The sequence below is a fragment of the Peromyscus maniculatus genome, chromosome 7, assembly GCF_049852395.1.
Source record: "Peromyscus maniculatus bairdii isolate BWxNUB_F1_BW_parent chromosome 7, HU_Pman_BW_mat_3.1, whole genome shotgun sequence".
Classification (NCBI taxonomy): Eukaryota; Metazoa; Chordata; class Mammalia; order Rodentia; family Cricetidae; genus Peromyscus; species Peromyscus maniculatus.
The window spans coordinates 74,687,155-74,708,095 of NC_134858.1; the positions used below are offsets into that span (position 1 = coordinate 74,687,155).

The window sequence follows — 20,941 nt, forward strand, 5'->3', positions numbered from 1 at the left end:
AGCAATAACAGACAACCCCCAACATCAACCTTGGGCCTCTCGATTCACTTGCATGTGCATGCATGCACGTGCACGCACACACATATACACACTATACACACACACACACACACACACACACACACACCAAAAGTGACTGTTGTATCATGAGTGTATTTTCAATTGTATCTCTAGTCTACTGGGTCTTTTGTTCCATTGGGGCAAAGGGATTAATAAAGATATAGAATGGATTGAAGGGTAAACTGAGGAAGAAACAGAGTTACATATATAAATATATCACATAAATAATATTATTGTAGTCCTCCTCAGTAAAATACTATAGAGAAGTGATTTAAAGTGAGTGTTTTAACAAACAAATAAGTATGTTACATATTACTATTCAACTCCTTTGCCTTCAAAGACCATAACATGTGATCAATATTCATGAAATGACATTTTTCAGTTCAAACCAAATGAAGTCAATAGTTTGGTCTGTGGAAAATTACCACAGGCAAACATAATTCTTATGCTACTTGAAATATTGAACTATACCCAATGAATGTCAATGATATCCTAAAGCTATAAAAGACAACGAGCATTGGGAAGAAAGGCTGTGACTTTGGAATGGTCTAATTGTCCACACTATGTTAACTAAAAAGGTATTTGGGGCAAAATGTCCTTAAATTTTACTAAAATTTATTTTTTAATTGATTATGATGAGTAGTTTGTCAAATGCATCATCTTGACTCACTCCAAATAGCCATAAAATGTAGCTTTTATTCTAGGATACAATTTTTTATTTAAATATATTTAAACCTCCATTAACAAAAGCCAAAAGAGCATGGAGAAATATACAATCAGAGTTTCTTTAAAGATCTGGAACTATTCAGAGTATATGCCTTTCATGTGTCATGTTTATGAACTTCAAAATCTGAGGAGTTCTCTCTGACTTGGTGTTTCTAGCTCTGAAAGATTTAGAGGATTCCATGCCTACTCCTCCTACACAGAGATAGTTATGCTTTCTTTTTTGTTGTTTTGTTTGCTTCTTTAGGTTTTACACATTTGCCACCAGTTTCAAACTCATTTCATCAAGACTTCCTTGCAGGAGGATTCACACCCGACTTTCCTTTCAGTAAGAGTGTCTGAAGAATGGTCCTTACCTTCAGCCAGTGCTCCCTTCCCTACAATGTGCCTCATCCTCTCATCAGCACAAGGAACAGGGTCTCAATTCTTCTCAGAGTTTATTTGTTCCCAGTTCCCTTTAATATTTTCTCATAAAAAGAAAATATTATGTCATTCTCATTTTATGAGAATAAAAATATGCTTTAAGCAACTAATGACAAGAACACTATAGAAAAGAATCCAAACTCATTACATCTTGCTCAGTATCTCAATGAACATGCCTTCTCTCATTGCTGGGAAGGAATCACAACAAGCCTAGGAGACACTGCATAGAGCCTGAGCTGCAAGTCAATCACACACCCTAGTTGTGCTGCTTTGGGAGTGGGGGTTATGAGCATCTCAGAACACCAAATTCTGTACCAAGTTGTTGAAGATGATAAAGCATGCATCATATCCTCAAGTTCACAATACAGAAGCTATCACAACTGCATTGTCCAGTTGCTAATGGTCACCAAGTCTAAAACAATCCCTTCCAACAGAAGGCCTTTTGTAACAATTCAGTGAAAGTACAATTGATGACACTCATTCTGCCCTACCAGCCAGACTCTACAGATCCTTCTTCTGGATCTGTAGCCAGGTGAGCCCTCCTGATTCTTCCCTCCATGCACCTTCCCCAGCTTCCCAGATCCAGCTCTTGTACTATATCAGGTGCCTTAGCCTAGTCTGATCAAAACTACCTATACAACCACCAATATCTAAGCTTCCTCCAGGACTTCCAAGCCTGCCTCCTACCGACAGGACCCTCCCACACTACATTCACCTCTCCACCCAGCCATATGCTGCACATCCTTCTCCTGGGTTTACCCAGGTGAGTCTGTCTGATCCTTCCTACCATGCACCCCCATAAGTACCAGTTCTCTTCCCAGACTCTAGGCTTGGATCTAGCTGCACATCCTGCACATTAACCCAGTCCCTTGTGTCCACCTGACTTCATTCCATATAAGCCATATCAAAACCCTAGGCCCAACTTGACCTGTACATCCTCGCTTCAGCCCCAAACTGCTCTGTCCATATCAGACCAGACACAGGACTACCAAAAGAAGTCCACCTGCCCAGACCTCTTTACAAAAATAAAAACAAAATGAAAGATCAAGGCAGTATCTTCCCTCCAACCCAACCAGTCCCTCCAACCCTGCCAGTTTGCCAATGTAAACTACCTAAGCGAACCCTAGGCCACAAAATTTTAAACAACAATCTTAAATTTTTATAAAAGAATTCAAAGAATTGAAAGATACAAACAGCTCAATGAACTTAATGAGTTTAAAAAGAGAAAACACCTGACTGATGCACAGTAAAACACAAACATGTGGCTGATGGAAATGACAAGGATGAAGACAACTAGTGTATGAAAACAGAATTCAATGAAGAGATAGAAACACTGAAGAGTACTAAAGCTAAAATTAAGATGAAATTGAAAAAAATTCAAAACCCCAACTAGAAAACTCAAAGGACAACTTTATAAGAAGAAGGAATCAAACAGAATATAAAACAATAGGACTTGAATATAAAGTAGAGGATCTAGATGAAATAAGCAAAGAATATGATTTTTTAAAAAAAAAAAAAAAACACAGAAATGTAGCATACAAAATATGTGGGATGCCCTGAAAAGAAAAAATTTAAATTATAAGAATAAATGGGGGAGAAGCGTTCTAAGTTAGTGGTATAAACCACATTTTCAACAAGATCACAGAAGAAAATTTCCCCAAACTTAAAAAACATACCCATACAAATACAATATAGACTCAAAACATCAAACAGACAAGGCAAAAAAAAAGAAATCCCCACAGTATATCATAGTCAAAACACTAAGCATATGGAACAAAGAAAAAGTATCGAAATCTGCAGAAGGAAAAAAAAACACAAATCACATGTAAAGGAAAACCCTTTGGAATAACAGCTGATTTCTCAATGGAAACTAAAATCCAGAAGAACCTGTAGCAATGAACTCCAAGTTCAAAAAAAAACCTTGACAGCCAATCTAAACTAAAATACCCAGCAAAACTATCCACTATTGCTGAAGGAGAAATAAAAATTTCTATAATATAAACAGCCTAAAAATATATCCAAAAAATTAGACCTATAAATATAGGAAGCAAAATTTTATACTGAAGAGAGGAATGAGCATGGTCAAGAAACTATACAAAGAAATATGAAGCCATTATTACTAAAACACAAGGGATAAGTAAGAACAAAAATCAACAATGCCATAATTGCATTCAACACACATTTTAAATGATAACTTTAAATATTATTAACCTCAATTCTCCAACCAAAAGAAACTGGCTTCATAAATGGGTCAAGAAACAAAATCCATAGAAATTCTGTCTACAAGAAACACATCTTAACTCTAAAATAGGTATTGCATTAGAATAAAAGGGTGGACAAAAGTACTCTCTAATTGAATAGAACCAGGAAGCAAGCACTCATTGCCATCCTAATATTGACAAGACTGGTTTCAAAGCAAAACTACCTCAAAACATATAAAGGACACTTCATTCTAGTCAAGAGAACAGTCAACCAAGAAGACATTACTATCCTAAACATTGGATACACCAAATTATAGACCACCCAATTCATTTTTTTTTTAAAAATGGTATTACTGGATTTAAGACACAAATTGAAATCAATCATTAGTAGTAAGCGATTTCGATATCACATTTTTCTACAATGGACATACATATGGACAAAAATAAAAAAGAATCATCAGAATGAAATAATATTAGACATCAAACACACTTACCAGGTATCTACAGAATATTTCATCTGTCCTGGATAGTTTTATGTCAAGTTGACACCAGCTAAAATCAACTGAAATGAGGAAATCTCAACTGATAAATCCCTCCATAAGATTAGGCTACAGGCAAGCCTGTAGGCATTTTTTTAATTTGTAATTGATGAGGAGGACCCAGCCTATTGTGGATGGTGCCATCCCTGGTAGCCTCTGCATCAGCTCCCGCCTCCATGTTCCTGCTCTGTTTGAGTTCCTGTTCTGACTTCCTTCAAGATGAACAGTTCTATGGGAATGTAAGTCAAATAAACTCTTTCCTCCCCAATTTGCTTTTTAGTCATGGTGTTTCACTACAGCATTAGACACCCTAACTGAAACACCATCCAAATGCCAAAGATTATACATTCTACTCAACAGCACATAGAAGCTTCTCTAAAACAGACAATATCTTACAATGAAAAAACAAATTATAATAAAATCAGAAAGAGTTAAATAACTAAGTGTACCTGATTTGACCATAATTCAGTAAAACTAAAGATTAATAACAGACAAATCTCTAGTAAATACACAGACTCATGGAGATTAAACAACTCATTGCTGAATGATGAATGGGCCAAAGAACAAGTCAAGAAAGAAATAAAAACTTTCCTGGAACTAAATTAAAATGAAACCAAACACAAAAATAAACCTCTGAGACACAGTGAAAGTTGTCCTGTGATGAGAATTTATAGCTCTAAGTACCTACATTTAAAAAACCAGAAAGAGTAAAAATAAATAACTTAATGATACAACTCAAAATTTTGGGGAAAAAAGGGGGGGCTAACCAAATCCAAACTCGGTAGATGGAAATAAATAATAAAATCAGAGCAGAAATCAATAAGATAAAGATAAAGAAAATGCAAGGGGAGATATTGTAGCATACTCCAAAAATAATTCAGAATATCATAGAGAATAATTTTCAAGTCTGTATTCCATTAAGATGGAAAACCTAAAATAAATGGAAGAATTACTAAGTTCAGCCAAACTACCAATATTAAACCAAAAACTCAACAATTTTAACACATTCATAACAAACAAAAAAATTAAACTATAATAAAGCCTTCTAAAAGACTCTATTAAAACTAAATGATTCACACAAAATTCTCCCAGACTTTCCAAAAAGATCTATAGCTAATCCTTGTAACACAAATCTTAAAAGGTCTTATAACAAAAAACCCAGAGCCAGATATTGGGGTGAAAGCTGAAAGATGAGAGAAACAGAACAAGCCAGCCACATTCTTACTTCTACAAAATCCTCAGCCTCAAGAGCATGAGTTCCTACAGGCCAATATTCCTGATGAACATAGATATAAAAATACTCAAAAAATACTTAAAACTCAAATACAGACACATATTAAAAGGATTACCACTATGACCAAGTTGGCTTTATACCTAAGATGCAGGGATGGTTCAACATACCCAAGTCAATAAATATAAACTATGTAGTACATGGACTTAAAGACAAAAAAAATCACATTATCCTCTCAATAAATTCAGAAAAGGCTTTGATAAAATCTAATATGGTTTCATGACAAAAGTCCTAGAGAGTAGGACTAGTGAGAACATACCTCAACATAATAAAAACTATGTATGAGAAGCCCACAGCAATTAGCACCTAAAATGGAGAAAAACTTGAAACAATTTTACTGAAATTAGGAAGGAGATAGGGCTGTCCACTATCCCCACTCCTTTTCAGTATTGTGCTCAAATGGCTAGCTGGAACAATAAGGCAAAAGAAGAAAATTAAAGTTATACTACTAGGGAAGAAGAAGTCAAACTAGGCCTATTTGAGATGACACAATATTATTCATAAGAGATACTAAAACCTGTACAAAAAAAAACTTTCTGGAACTGGTCAACAAATTCAACAATGTGGCAGCATGCAGAATCAACTTGCACAAATCAATAGCATTTCTATCCACCACCAACAAACACACAGAGAAGGAGCATGGACACACACAGTAGCCCATAGACAATAAAATATCTAGTAATGAACTTAACCAAGGAGGTGAAAGACCCCTACAATGAAACTTTAAACCTCTGAAGAAAGAGTCAGGGCAAGACACCAGAAAGTGGAAAAACATTCCATGTTCAGGGATTGGCAGAATTAATGTTGTGAAAATGACCATTCTACTGAAAGCCATTTACAGATTCAGTGTAATCCCAATCAAAATCCTCAATCCAATCACATAAATAGAAAAAAAAAACTATTCTAAAACTCAGATGGAACCATAAAAGACTTCAGATAGCCAAAACAATCCTGAGCAAAAAGAACAATGCTGGAGGGATCATTCCATTCCAGATATCAATATATATTAGATATCCATGGTAATAAAAAAAATATATAGGACTGGCACAAATATAGATATAGACAATAGAACAAAGTGGAAGACTCAAACATGAATACATATAACTTCAGCCATTTAACATTTAACAAAGGTGAAAAAAAACATGCACAGGAAAAAAGAAACTGTCTTCAACAAATAGTGCAGAGAAAATTGGGTGCCTACATGTATAAAAATTAAACTAGACCCCTATCACCTTGCACAAAAACTAACTCCAAATGGATCAAAAACTTCAATGTTAAACCTGAAACACTGAAACTTATAGGAGAAAATATAGGCTGTGCCCTATCTGATAGAGTTGCACACAAGGACTTTCTTAACAGGACCCCATCTGTCCAAGCGTTCAGGCCAACAAATGGCAAATGGTACTTCAAAAACTTAAAAGCTTCTGAAGAACTAAAGAAGCAGTCAAGTGAAGAAGAAGTCCATAGAATGGGTGAGAATCTCTGCCAGCTTTACATCTAACAGATGATTAATTAACAGAATATAAAAAGAACTTGAGAAAACAAAAACAGTTAAAGTATATCTCAAATACGTTAGCATCCCTAGAAACTAGGGAATTCCACATCAAAACAGCTTTGAGATTCTGTCTTACCCTACAACAAAGATAACAAAACAACCAATATCGGATGCTGAAGAGGATATACGGGAAAGAGTATCCTCATTCCCTGTTGTGGGAAATACAAACTGGCCCCACCACTCTGGAAATCAATATGAAGAATGCTTAAAAAGTTAAAAATGAATCTACCATTTTACCAAACTATAGCACTCATTGACATTTGCCCAAAGGACTCAAAATCCTACTCCATAGATACTTGCTCATCAATGTTCATTTTATTGCTCTATTCACAATGGAAATAATCTAAATGTCTTTCAACTGATAAGTAGATAATGAAAATATGGTGCATTCACACAACAGACTATTATTAGGCTATAAAGAAAGACAAAATCATGAAATTTTCAGGTAAATAAATAGAACTAGACAGTATCATAGTGAGTGAGACAACCCTAAGCCCAGGATGACAAGTGCCGTTTGCTCTCTATCACCTGGGTTCCTAGCTCCACATCTTCAGATGCAAGCATATAATCTGGAGTAACTGCAGAAAGCAGGAAAGTAACAACAGACCATTTCACGAGTGTGAAAGGGGAAAAGCAACAGAGAGGAGACTAGCTAGGTGTAAGTGAGCTAAAGGGGGAAATGGGAAAAACAGAGTGGCTCTAATTAATAATTGGGAAAAGATAAAGAAAGAGGGAGGAGGATAAAATAACAGTAAGGGCATCTAAAAAATTATAAGAAATCATACTATTAACTAGCTAAAAATATTGATAATGCACATAAGTTGGTATATAAATATGCATATAGTTTAAATGAAATTTTCCCATTTGGGCAGACAACGCTTCCCTAACAGCCATAGACTAACAAAAAGCCCAACACCAGATATAAGAATTCCTCTTTTGAGTTTTGGTCAGTGCTGTCCAAGACACTCCCACAACAGTATAGGCCATCGGTGTTGCCTTTGTTTGTCCCCCATAGATGGAAGGTAGGTCTCTACTGCTTAATATGCCATGCACTTTGGACACAGGGATCAGAGGACCTGAGCTGGACCTGACCTGAAAGCCTCCTTCCTTAGGACTAGCTTTCTTCATACCAGAAGGCTCCGTGCAAGCTTCCAAAGAAGGGAAGCAATCAACAGTCCTACCCAATTGTGGCACCTATGAGTCACAACAATGTCCAGCATGGCATGATAACCTTAATGGTATAGCAGTGGCATGCATACCTTGATAGTAACAAACAGCTCTCTAATTTGACTTAAGGCCAACTCAATAGGAGGAAAATAATGCCTGGTACTAGAAATGGCTAGTAAACTCATGGATCTCAGAGGAGAACCTATGACTGACTGCCACTTTAATAAACCAGCATAATCCCTACCTACATTCTAAATATTTACCCTTATACCCAAAGATAAGTATAGTTCTTACCCCTCATTAAGAACAATTCCCTTTGCAACAGACACAGTATTGCAGAAAACCACAATTACTCGAGACCCAGAGTTGTGGAAACCAATCCTAACTGACATGTCTGTAACAGAATTCCTGCACCTAAGGCTGAGGGATCTTTGCAGAAGAGAGGGCAGAAGGATTCTTAAGAGCCAGTATTTTCTGGGAGACTGTGTTTTCTATAAATGTCAGAGAAGCTGCAGCTATGACATTTCACCAACATGGCTGCTTAAACAAGTTCTGAAAAAGAATAATACCACTAGGCATGGAAACAGGGAAGAGGGAAAGTTCATGAGCCCTCAACCTTAGACAAAAAACTACAGGCAACATCAAATGGTAATTCCTAAAAACATACATACAGGCAATATTGTATGAGCTGAACAGGGTGTGTGTGTGTGAGTGAGCGTGTGTGTGCGTGTGTGTGTGTGTGTGTGTGTGTGTGTGTGTGCGTGCGATGTTGCATGTGTGGGTATGCAACATTTTAGAAAGAGGCCATGAATTTGGATGAGAAAGGGGAACACATGAGAGAAATTAGAGAGAGGAAAAAGAAGGGTGACATGACGTAGTTATAATTTTTAAAGAATGAAGCCAACAGATAAATAAGTGGGATTCACAACTTCTCTAAAGAAAATGTATACATGGATAGCAACCACTTGAGTATAACCAGTTAGTACAAATTTGAATCCTGGACATCTCTTCACTGATTTAAAAAAAAAAAAACAGGAAATCAAGTGATGTCTCTGCCATACAGTTCATGTCCTAAATTAGCAACCAGATTAATTTTTGAACTACAGAACTCTTAAAAATATTCACTAAAGAATTATATTTAATCAGGTTGTAGTTAGCAACCCATACTCTAAAATATTAAACAGACAAGGTAAGGTAAATTAATTTGGCAATAGGATAAACCAAATATCTGCATTTCTACTTTTATACCAAGTTTTCATTGTGATCTTCAGGATTGTTATCTTGTATTCTTCTATTTTTAACTTTACATTTGAACAATTATTTCTATACTTTTACTTCATTTATATAAAATTAAACTGCTCTGGAATCTGGCAAAGACAAATTTTTATAAATTAAATGTATGTTCAAAATGGGAAGTAGTAATGGTATTTATTGGGAAAGTTGTATCTAACATTAGATAAAGATGTTATCCTATGGATGCTTAGAAGATCAGGGATAAACAATATGAGCTTCCTTCAAGAAAACAAAAGTATCTTTCTGTAGAAAAATATTATTTGTTTATAAAACAATAAACTGCATACAAATTTACTTCATATGGATATATCTTCCTTTTTCATTCCCTTGAAGCAATTTAATAGTAAAAATTAATGATTTATTAATTTGGAATATTAGTATGTTACAACAATTTTACTTTAAAATTGTCCTTATTGCTGTCAGACTTGAGTGATAAAAAAAAATTAGAAATATCTCAAACACGTTCTGAAATAGATAACAGCACACATTGTGACTAAAGTTAATGTCTATAATAAAGTCACTTGTCTAGGTACCTCATTCTTAACCAAGTCTATAAAGGGTGGCATATAATTTGGTATCCCATGCTCGTGTTTCTCTGGGAGAAAATGATTATTGATACATGCTTAAACCAAAGATGCTGGAGTTACTTTATTAAAATATGATGCCTCACATTTATCTCTTCCCATTAAACCTTAGTAAAAGAGTGAGCTAAAAATGCTTCTTTCATCAAATCTTACAGGGAAAATGCTAGAAATGAAATAGGGTACAAATTTAAGTTTTGATGCAGACAAGTTAAGAAACCTTATGTTGGGGCTGGAGAGATGGCTCAGTGGTTAAGAGCACTGACTGTTCTTCCAGAGGTCCTGAGTTCAATTCCCAGCAACCACATGGTGGCTCACAACCACCTGTAATGAGATCTGGTGCCCTCTTCTGGCCTGCAGGGACACATGCAGACAGAACACTGTTTGTATAATAAATAAATAAATAATTTAAAAAAAAAAAAAAAAAGAAACCTTATGTTGCCTGCCAATAAAGTGTATCCTTTCAAAAATGAAAAAAAAAATGGGTTTCATCCAGAGGTAATAGAGCTTAACTAATCCCATAATTTATTGATAACTTAACAACTCATTACAAAAGATGGCTGAGTTCTAATTTGCTGAAAATCTTGTTTTTAAAAATAACATTATTTTCCAAAAATAATTCTACTTGCTAATTATACAATATGCTTGGCATAAAAAATCTACTGTGCACATAATTATCTTGAGAGAGGCTTAACTGCTGAAGCATGTAAGACTTGAGTTATATATGTGAGTTCTATTGTCAAGGCAACCCACAGTGTAGCTCCCAAACAAGTGTTGTAATGATTCTCCCAGATCAGCCTTCCAGTTGTGTTCTATGTGACAGAAAAGAAATAACCTTCCATGATTAAAAATATTCCATTCTGTAAGTTTCATATATAATATATATGTTATATGTGTATATATAAACACACATATATACATGATACATATATACATGTATTCATATATGTGTATATATATATACTTTCATTGAAGTTATCCTGTACAGAGAGTAATGTTGATCCCAGAAGTAATAGATTGCTAAATAAAAAGGTGCCAGTTGTGGGATATCTTCCTTTGAGTTGTTAGAGGAGCGCCAGAGACCACCAAAACAGTGCAGGCTATTTCAACTGATCTTGGTCACCCTCCAGAACTTGACCCTATTGCTGAAGATACTACCCCCTTCAGTCACAGGACATAAAGAAATTAAATTGATACTAAAAAGGAAGTTTCCTCCATACTAGACAGCTTTCAAAATACTAGATGGTGCTGTACAGGTTGCTAGAGAAGCAGATCATCAACAGTCTAACTCAGCTATGACCTCTGTGAGCTATAATAACATAAGTACTGGAATGGCAAGATATCCTCAAGGGAGCAATACTGACATGTTATAAGGGTAGCCAAAGACTCTCTGATTGAATATAAGGTCTACTCCATGCGAGGAAACAGATGCATGATGCTCTAAACTTAACCAAGAACTCATGGCTTGGGAGATCATGGCCCTGTGGGAAAAATTACTACTATTATTCTGCTAAATATACATAGTGCCAAATTCTCCTCTATATATGTGTCCTAAGGCCACAAATTAGTGCCACTCCCAGACCTCATTATGGAAGTTCTGTTGTGCAGTGAACAGAAGTTTACACAAAAACTTACAACTGATCAAAAAGAATAAATGTTTGCGAAGTGCTCAGCCCAAATGTGACAACTGTAATATCACCCTCTCCCTGAGGATCAGGGATCATTGTAGAAGTGGAAATATTGGAAAAGCCAGAGGTCAGGAGGACCACAGCAAACAGAGTCTTCTGGACATGACAAAACTGTTGCACTCGTGAACTCACAGATTCTGTGGTTTCCTGCACAAGACCTGCACACACTCAAGGCAGTCAATGATGTAGCACAGGGGAAAGCAGCTTCTGAACCTCATCCCAACCAGAAGAAACGCATTTCTAAACGTTATGTTCTTTAAATAAACTCACTCAGTTCAGAAGTCAATCCCTTGACTTCAATGACATGATGAGTTATGCTGTATAGTTGAGTTCAAAGAACTAAATTATCAGATTTCTTAAAAACTACAACACTGAAAAAGGCAATACAATATCATTTTAAATGTTGTTGGAAGTGAACAGGACTGTATATAAAAATTTTGTTGTACTGAGGATATTGCTTAATGGTAGACTATCTAACATTCATGAGGTCTTCAGTTAAGTCCACTAAACAGAAAGTAACAAAGGAGAGAAGGGAAAGCAAAAATAGAAAAGAAAAGAAGGCAGGAAAGAGGGAAATAAGTATTTTTTAAATTATTTAAAAGCAATTGTCTAATTAAAAACATGCAAGAAGAAAAATTAATTAAAATATATAAAATTATAATTTCCCTGCTCCATTTTAATCTTGTTCAAATGAGGCAGTCATTTGTTGCTTGTATATGACTTGGTTGGCTCCATCTCTGAAAGTGACAATTGCTAGTTCATTCTTTGCATTCTATGACAAACTTCTTTTTATCTCAAAGCTATCAAATCCCTTGCAGATGAAATCAGGAAGGGGCCAGTGAGTGCTATAAAGAGTACACTCTGGATGTTTTGTGTTGTCCATGGGAGACTCTTTGGACTAAAAGGAGGAAGATTGGTGATATCGTACAAATAAATCCTAGATGTCATTGGTGTCAAATTTTTAAAAATGTAGAATTGTAAATGATCTGAAAATGAAAAATCATTGTCATTTAATTCATGGCTTTTGAGTAGCCCCAATATCTATGGTCTTGAACAATTTACCTTGGTCAAATGAGTACATTACAATCATCTACTCCTCCTTAGAGAAGCATTATTTTAATTCATGTATCATACATAACATTTACATCCTATTGTACCAAGATAAATTTCCTACATAATTTTATAGGTAAAATAAAATCCACAAGATCTGTCTCATATGAACTGCATGGATTTAATATGCCTCAATATCCCCATACACCTTTGTGAAACAGGTTTGTGATAAAACTGGAGGTTCAACTAATAAATTTTCAGCTTTAATGTACAACAGATTATAACCTCTATAAAATAGTTCAGTAGTAGAAAAGAAAGCTGTAAAGTCAAAGGTTCTAAAAGAAATGTGACTTGGAGCCATATCTCACAGAGTCCCAGGAAGTATTAACTATTAGTTTTCTACATACAAAGTTAACATGTAACATGCAGCCCCTCACTCTCCAGGGGAGTGTGTCTCAGTTAGAGAACACAGCAGGTGCGTGTCCTCTTTGCCTCATTGCTAGGGAAAACGTCTCCCAGATCTCTGAAGGCAGATGCTTGTGATCAGATTTCAGAGATGACCACCTGAAAATATCAGCGGGTCTTTGTCCCTGAACACTGCCCCCATGACTCACCATGATGGCCCTAGACAGTGAGAAAAGGGGCAACTGTGGAAGAGATGCTTCCCATGTACTTCTAATGCTTTAAGTTTATTATAACTTTTGTTAAGCTACAAAAGGTAAAAAGTTGGGAAAGGAGCTAGAGATCAACTCTCAGATGTTTCTCCAGCAGACAACCATGCAGATCAACATTTGTCCATATAGAGCACAGACTTTAGACCACATGTGAATGGTTTGGAGTTATTAACAGAGACACAAGCTACAAGAAATGTTACACACTTAATGTTGATCTTATGCTGCTAAACATTTCTCATTTAAATCTTACTTTTTTTAAGGTGGCTGGAGAGACAGCCGTGGGTGCTGGGAACCGAACTCTTATATTTTTGGTTGTGAGCCTAGCCTTTAACGGATGAGCCATCTCTCCAGCCCAGCACTCGGGAGGCAGACCCAGGCAGATCTCTGTGAGTTCGAGGCCAGCCTGGTCTCCAAAGCGAGTTCCAGGAAAGGCACAAAGCTACACAGAGAAACCCTGCCTGTCTCAAAAAAACAAAAAAAAAAATCTTACTTTTTAGACATCATACAAAGGCTTCATTTTCTGGATCATGCTAAGAGAATAAGAATGCAGATTCATAAACCTGCACACCAAAATATCACATGGCTGACAAACAATTAACATTTGACAAATGATAGCAACAGTATTTGAAACACTATCATTAACCATGTAAAAAAATAGGTTTAATGCAGTAACTACTAAATATCCTAAATAAATCACCATAAAATAACATATGACATCTATAATTTCCCACACTTGGTAAACAATTTCACTTTGATTCTGATGTAAATCCTCCATGTGATTTCATTTTATACTTGGTGATGCTTAAAAGCAAAGCAATACTACCTAGAACCATAACTTTTTTTTAGTCATTAGGAGTGATTTCCAATCTCCCTGCTACTCAGAACAGAGTAGGGGCAGGAGCAGTGATTGACGGAATGGATGAGGAGTTTTAGCTGGTGGTAGAGTCTGCATTGCTACAGCAGACACTCAGTATTATATCTGGGTATGCATATAACATGATAATGGAGGCTGACATTAATCAAATCTTGACCTGATCAATGACTAAGGCAGCCAGTTGTGCACATAATCTCATTTTACCTTGACTTTGATTTATGCAAACAGAGGAAGAAACACTTAAACATAACAGATTTTAAATTTCCAAAGTAGGAGGAATCTAGTGAAGTCTGAATCAAACCTCCAAGTCTTCTTGACAGTGGACATCTCTGAGATCATATTCAAACCCTCGTGGTGAAAAGGATGTCAGCCATTATGCTAACCAAGATGCTTTCGTCACAGTATCTTTTTTTTTCATTTTTTAAAATTTATTTATTAAATTTTATTTTACATATCAGCCACAGATTCCCTTGTTCTCCCCCCCTCCCACCCACCCCTCGCCTTCCCCCAGCCCACCCCCCATTCCCATCTCCTCCAGGGCAAAGACTCCCCCTGAGGATTGAGTTCAACCTGGTAGATTCAGTCGAGGCGGGTTCAGTCCCCTCCTCCCAGGCTGAGCCAAATGTCCCTGTATAAGCCCCAGGTTCCAAACTGCCAGTTCATGCACTGAGGACAGGACCTGGTCCCACTGTCTGGATGCCTCCCAAGCAGGTCAAGCTAATCAACTGTCTTATTTATCCAGAGGGCCTGATCCAGTTAGGGGCTCCTCAGCTATTGGTTCATAGTTCATGTGTTTCCTTTCGTTTGGCTATTTGTCCCTGTGCTTTTTCCAACCTTGGTCTTAACAATTCTCGCTCATACAAACCCCCCTCTTTCTCACCAATTGGACTCCTGGAGCTCCACCTGGGGCCTGACCTTGGATCTCTGCATCCGGTTCGCTCAGTCATTGGATAGGGTTTCTAGCATGACAATTAGGATGTTTGGCCAGGTGGCCTTCGAATACTTCAGAGATCTATTCAGAGTCCAATTAGCGAGAAAGAGAAGGGTTTATATGAGCGAGAATTGTTGAAACCAAGGCTGGATAAAGCACAAGGACAAATAGCCAAACGAATGGAAACACATGAACTATGAACCAAAGGCTGAGGGGCCCCCAACTGGATCAGGTCATCACAGTATCTTAAACTAGGAGCAGTTTTGATTTTAGTAAAACTGGAAAACATGCATTTTTTTCCATTAGAAATTTTATACACATAACAAAACTGACACTAGAAACATAAAAACCACTCTGCTTAAAAGCCAACACTGACCTTCTGTTCCAAGAGCAATGTGTTTGTAGGGATTGCTGCAAAAGCCTTGTAGCTTGACTTGGTCTTGTATTGCTAGAATGGGTAACCAGAAAGTAAGAATGGAGATGAAAAGGGAGAAGAATATGACATCATTGTAGGCAGCTCTATCAAGTTAAACGACACATTATCAGGTGAAGAAGGGGTTATTTTCCACAACTTGTTATTGAAAAGAAATAAGTCCATCATGTTAATATTTTGTTAGATTGATAAGTCAAGAAATATGTAATAACATGTTAGCCTACAGATCCTGAACAATTATTATTACTTAGTTTTATAACAAAGTATCCATTCCTACAAATTTGTATATAAATTTCTCAGTAACTGCATTATATCAGAGAAGTATAATTCTATAAATGATTTAAGAGCCCCATTAGATTCTCAGGCAAATATATAGCCATTATTGGTAAATATGCCAATAAATTTAATTCAGCCCATAATACATATTTGCTTCATTCATAAAAACAAAGATTATACTACACAAAATTTAGCAGCAGTTTCAGGTTGGTTTAGGTTGGACTTTTTTAGGCAAGATCTCTCTACATAGCCTAAGATAGGCTTGACCTCCATATGTAGCCCAGGCTGGCCTGAAATTCATGATCATCCTGCTTCCTCCTCCCAAGTGGTAGAATTGTTGGATAGGCCTCTACACCTGGCTAACAGCAGTTTTAACATAGCAATTTGGCCAATGACTAAGTAATATCATAATTTAACACCAGAGTTGAAATGGGGTCCAATCTCATGGTCCTAATCTCATTTTTCATATTATCAGTACTTCTGCTTTCTACTGGAGAGTTGTTAACAAAGGAAATTAAAAACATCCTGAGTTTTAAGTCAAACAGAGCTATGTGAGTTGTTTGGAAGAGTTGAAGATTAATGAAGATGTAGAAATTGGCATAACATAAAATCCATTATTAAAAGCCCTGGTTTGCTGTTATTCTGGGTCTTGAGTTGATTAGCTAATTTCAAGACTCATATTATACCAAATTCCCTGCCTGAGGCAGCTTCCCCGGTGGCTCACAGTCCAAGCCTTAGCTCCTTGAAAAGCAAACCAAAGTGTTAACCAATGAAAACTGGGGTTGTCAAAAAATCTAAGGGGAAATAGAGTGTATAATTGCAGAGAGGTGAAAGACTGGGAGTAAATGGGAGGGGGAGATGGAGGAAAGGGGTAAGTGAGGGAATATGGAAAGGGCAATTAGCACCAAAGGGCATTTGGGGGACCATATGTAAACTTACTATGGGAGAGGCTTCCTCATATATCTATATGAGAAAAAAGTCCAAATGGAATGAGCAATTGATGGGGAGACATGCCCCAACTAGATATCTTTACCACCAAGTTAAACCTCCAGTACCAAGAATGAGTTACATGTGGTTGAGTCATTAGCCAAAGGGACCCTATGGGAAGCACCAGACATCTCAGGCTAATGCCAGGGCTGTTGGTTGCTGTCCTCAAACTGATGGTTTATGACATCCTCTTGCTGATGACAACACTTACATAGCTCTTGAATGCAGAAAATTTGACCTGTTGCCTAACTATAGGCTTCACCCCTACTGACTAGTGATCACAGTACTGGAAAGTATTCTGCACACTACCAAGGGAGAAAAGTGACCATCAACCCAGCTATAAACACTGTGAACTATAATAGTGACCTGCCTGCAAGATATACTGCTACAATAGTGGCACAAACATTGTGGGAGTAACTAATCACTGTTTGATTGAATTTAAGGCCATTTCCAGGAAATGGAGCCCATGCCTGCCACTTCTCAGGTGGCCACAAACTTTAGACTGGTTGGCCATGGTCCTAGAGGAAAACCAATACTACTGTTCTATTAAAAAGAAATCTGGTAAATGGAGAGGCCATCCTTTTGGTAACACTGTTCTGCTAAAGAAACATAGCAATAAAATGATGCCTGGTGACATTCTGCTTAGTGGTTCACTCAGCCATCCTCAGAGATGCTGCCTATTGCAATAGATGGGAACCAATACAGAGATCCAGAACTGGACAACATGTAGAGAATGAGAGATTTTTAAATACTCATCCCTAAGTAGGAATGTCTTCATCAAACCCTACCTCTCAAGGCTCAGGAAACTATACAGAAGAGAAAGTGCAAAGATTCTAAGAGCTAGATAGGATGGGTGACTCCAAGGGAACAGCATACTCCAGACACAACAGAACTGCCACACATATGAACTCAAAGAGCCTGTGGAAGCATGTGCAGGGCCTCCGCAGGGCTAGACAGGATTACAGGGCTGGGAGGGAAAAGTCAACACAGGCTCTCAACTCTAACCAATAAGCTATCTGCAATTGAGACCTGCTTATAAGAGTGTTTTATCCAGTGGAATCTCACAGGGTTTATTAAACAAACTTTAGAGTAGGACTCATGCCTGTAAGTAGATGACCAACACAAAACAAGCTCAATGGTATTTTTATAGACACTTTGTCTCAAATTTCTTTGTTTAGGCATTTTTTGTCTTATCTATCCTTTGCTTGTACAGTGTGTTTTCCAATTTTGTGATTTTGTGGGTTTTGTTTCTTGTGGGGTTTTTTGTTTGGTTTGTTTGTTGGTGAGTTGAGTTTTTTGTTTGTTTGTTTGTCTATTTGTTTTTTAAGGAAATAGAGAAAAAGTGTCAAGTTGAGTAGGTCGGGAGGTGGAGAGGATCTAGGAAGAGTTGCAAGAGGGGAAAAGTGTGATTAGGACATACTGGATGAAAATTCTTATGGATATAATTAAAATAAACTTGGTTAAACTTGTGTGATGAGGCTGAATCTAGCACATTCACTTTCCTAAGAAGGACCTGGGGAGAATGAGTGCTCTGGTGACATAGAGGAAGAACAGCAGCGCACAGCTGAAAGCCAAAAACAGGCTCTCCTTGTTCTGTTGTTTTCTTTCTTATCTTCCTGCTTATTATATTAGATATAGTGAAATTAGCAATGCAAGGCCAGGATGTCAGGAAGCCACTGTAGCCTGTCTATCACAACTCTCACTTACACATACTCATACACAAATAAATGCACTTATTTAAATGCACATACAAATTCATGTTTATTCATGCATATAGCCATACTCTCATACAAACATAAACAAACTCAACAACACAGAGAGAAAGACCTCTGGATCTGAACACTTCTCTCATCTGGGAATAGGCTGCTTATTTACCTGCTACTTTCTCTTCTCCAAATGCCTCTTTGCTATAAGAAGCAGCAGCTTTTCAATCTTCTGTAAGCCTCCCAGCTCTTCTGCATCCTGCACTCTCATCTTCATGAGAGACAATTCCTGGAGGATACCTGAGTTCATTTACAGTCCTAGCATCTACATTGATCATGCAATGCTGTCACCTCTAGACAACAATGTGCCCGAGTAAGGATTGATAATGAAATGTAATTTCTTTATGAATATTTATATACATTTACAGAACCCTGCAGCTGAAGACTCATCAGGAAAATCTGTAGTCAAATGATATATCCTAGACTTGATGAGTATTATTTCTATCCAATTTTATCTTAGAGAATTGTGTTCTCATTTTAAACTGTGAAGATAAGAATTTTATATTATTTCATGAGCCGTTTTTGTTAGATATGATATCTTTATCATTATCTAAGACATACATCAAAGATGGAAAGCTCTTACGACTGGGTTCTCTCAGTGTGGTAGACACTAGATTCTGTCAATCTTACTGGATGTAGAATTCAACTGATGAATTCATTCAACAATTACCTATTGAGTAGCTACTTCATGGCATACAGTCCTCCTCTAAGGTATGTGCCTTTCCCAGATTTTCAGTCTGAGAAATCATGCTTGTGGTGGTTTAAAATAAAATGGCCCCCAAAGAAACTGTCATTATTAGGAGGTATGGCCTTGTTGGAGTAGGTATGGTCTTATTGGAGGAAGTGTGTCACTGTGGAGGTGGGCTTTGAGGTCCCATATATGCTCAAGCCACACCTAGTGACACTAACCACTTCCTCTTGCCTTTGGGTCAAGATATAAGAACTCTCAGCTCCTTCTCCAACACCATGTCTGCCTGCATGCTACCTTGTTTTCCAGCATGACAATAATAAACTAAATCTCTGAACTACAAGTAAGCCACCCCAATTAAATGTTTTCATTTATAAGAGTTGCCATGGTCATGGTGTCACTTCACAATAGAAACTCTACCTAATACAATGCTTATTGCCATAAAAGATGCTTTTTGAATTCAGCATCTTTCCTCTGCGTTTCCTGGATAGTGTCGGATTTCAACATGGAGTTCTTTGTTCTAATTGGAACATATATCTTCCCAGCATTCCAAGGCTTCCAGGTGCTATGCAAAACTCCTTGGTTTCCTTCTTTGGTATAAATCTGAACTTTTCTAGAGAAGATCATTTGAGATAAATTATATTACAAGAATCCCATCAGTAGGGCCAGAGACATGGTTAGGCGGATAAAGTGACTGCATGCCTCCCAGAATCTGAGTTTGATCCCCAGAACCCACATACAGGTTGAAGGGGAGAACTAACTCCACAAAGCTGTACTCCAGCCTCTGCCCACTTTCACCCCAACAAACACACGTCATATACCCACTCACACACAAAGCACAAGAGCATACCTACACAATTATGACAAATACTAGGGAAACTAATCACCTTCAGCTGTGGTGGTATTGTGTTCCCCAAAATATTGTACCCTAATAAACTTATCTGGGGTCAGAGAACAGAACAGCCACTAGATACAAAGGTTAGAAAATGGTGGCACTCACGCCTTTAATCCTAGCATTCCAGAGGTAGAAATCCCTCTGGATCTCTGTGAGTTCAAGGTCACATTGGAACCGGCCAGGCATGGTGACACACGCCTTTAATCCCAGAAAGCGAGCCTTTAATCCCAGGGAGTGATGGTAGAAAGCAGAAAGGTATATAAGGCATAAGGACCAGAAACTAGAAGCATTTGTCTGGTTAAGCTTTTAGGTTTTGAGCAGCACAGTTCAGCTGAGAGCCATTCGGATATGAGAACACAGAGGCTTCCAGTCTGAGGAAACAAGATCAGCTGAGAAGTTGGCCAGGTGAGGTTAGCTGTGGCTTGTTCTGTCTCTCTGATCTTCCAGTGTTCACCCCAATAACTGGCCTCAGGTTTGATTTTATTAATAAGAACTGTTAAGATTCCTGCTATATTCAGCTTCACATAGAAAATAGAATTGGAAAAAAAAAAAACCTCACAAAGAAAGTAAAACTGAAAAACCAGCTTTAAGTAGCTTTCTGAATCTTGCAAACAGAGCAATGATACACACCATAGATGTGCAATTGGTCATTTGTGTTTTCAGTTAAGCTTTAAGAAACACTTCTTAAATGTATACCACACAGTATAAAGCAATATTAGGTTTACAAAGGAAAACAGATTGTATACTTGTTTGCAGATCTTATCTTGCTAATGCTGGTTGTGAAGTTAATGGTAACAAGAACACATCTTATTCCTACAAAAAACCATTCCCCAACCAGTACTGTACTTT

The 20,941-nt window shown here is 37.2% G+C and overlaps 1 protein-coding gene across 25 annotated transcripts in view; it reads right to left on the reverse strand.

The window, feature by feature from the left end:
* The window catches only part of Mlip (muscular LMNA interacting protein), a 267,045-nt gene that overhangs the window by 115,614 nt on the left and 130,490 nt on the right, over positions 1–20,941 (reverse strand). For 20 of the 25 annotated variants that reach the window (XM_076575407.1, XM_006973727.4, XM_076575409.1 and 17 more), the window contains one exon: positions 15,427–15,498. The exons of the other annotated variants lie outside the window; for them this stretch is intronic. In XM_076575407.1, coding sequence (XP_076431522.1) covers positions 15,427–15,498 — 72 coding nt within the window. The remainder of the gene's footprint in view (positions 1–15,426; positions 15,499–20,941) is intronic. 25 annotated transcript variants of the gene reach the window in all.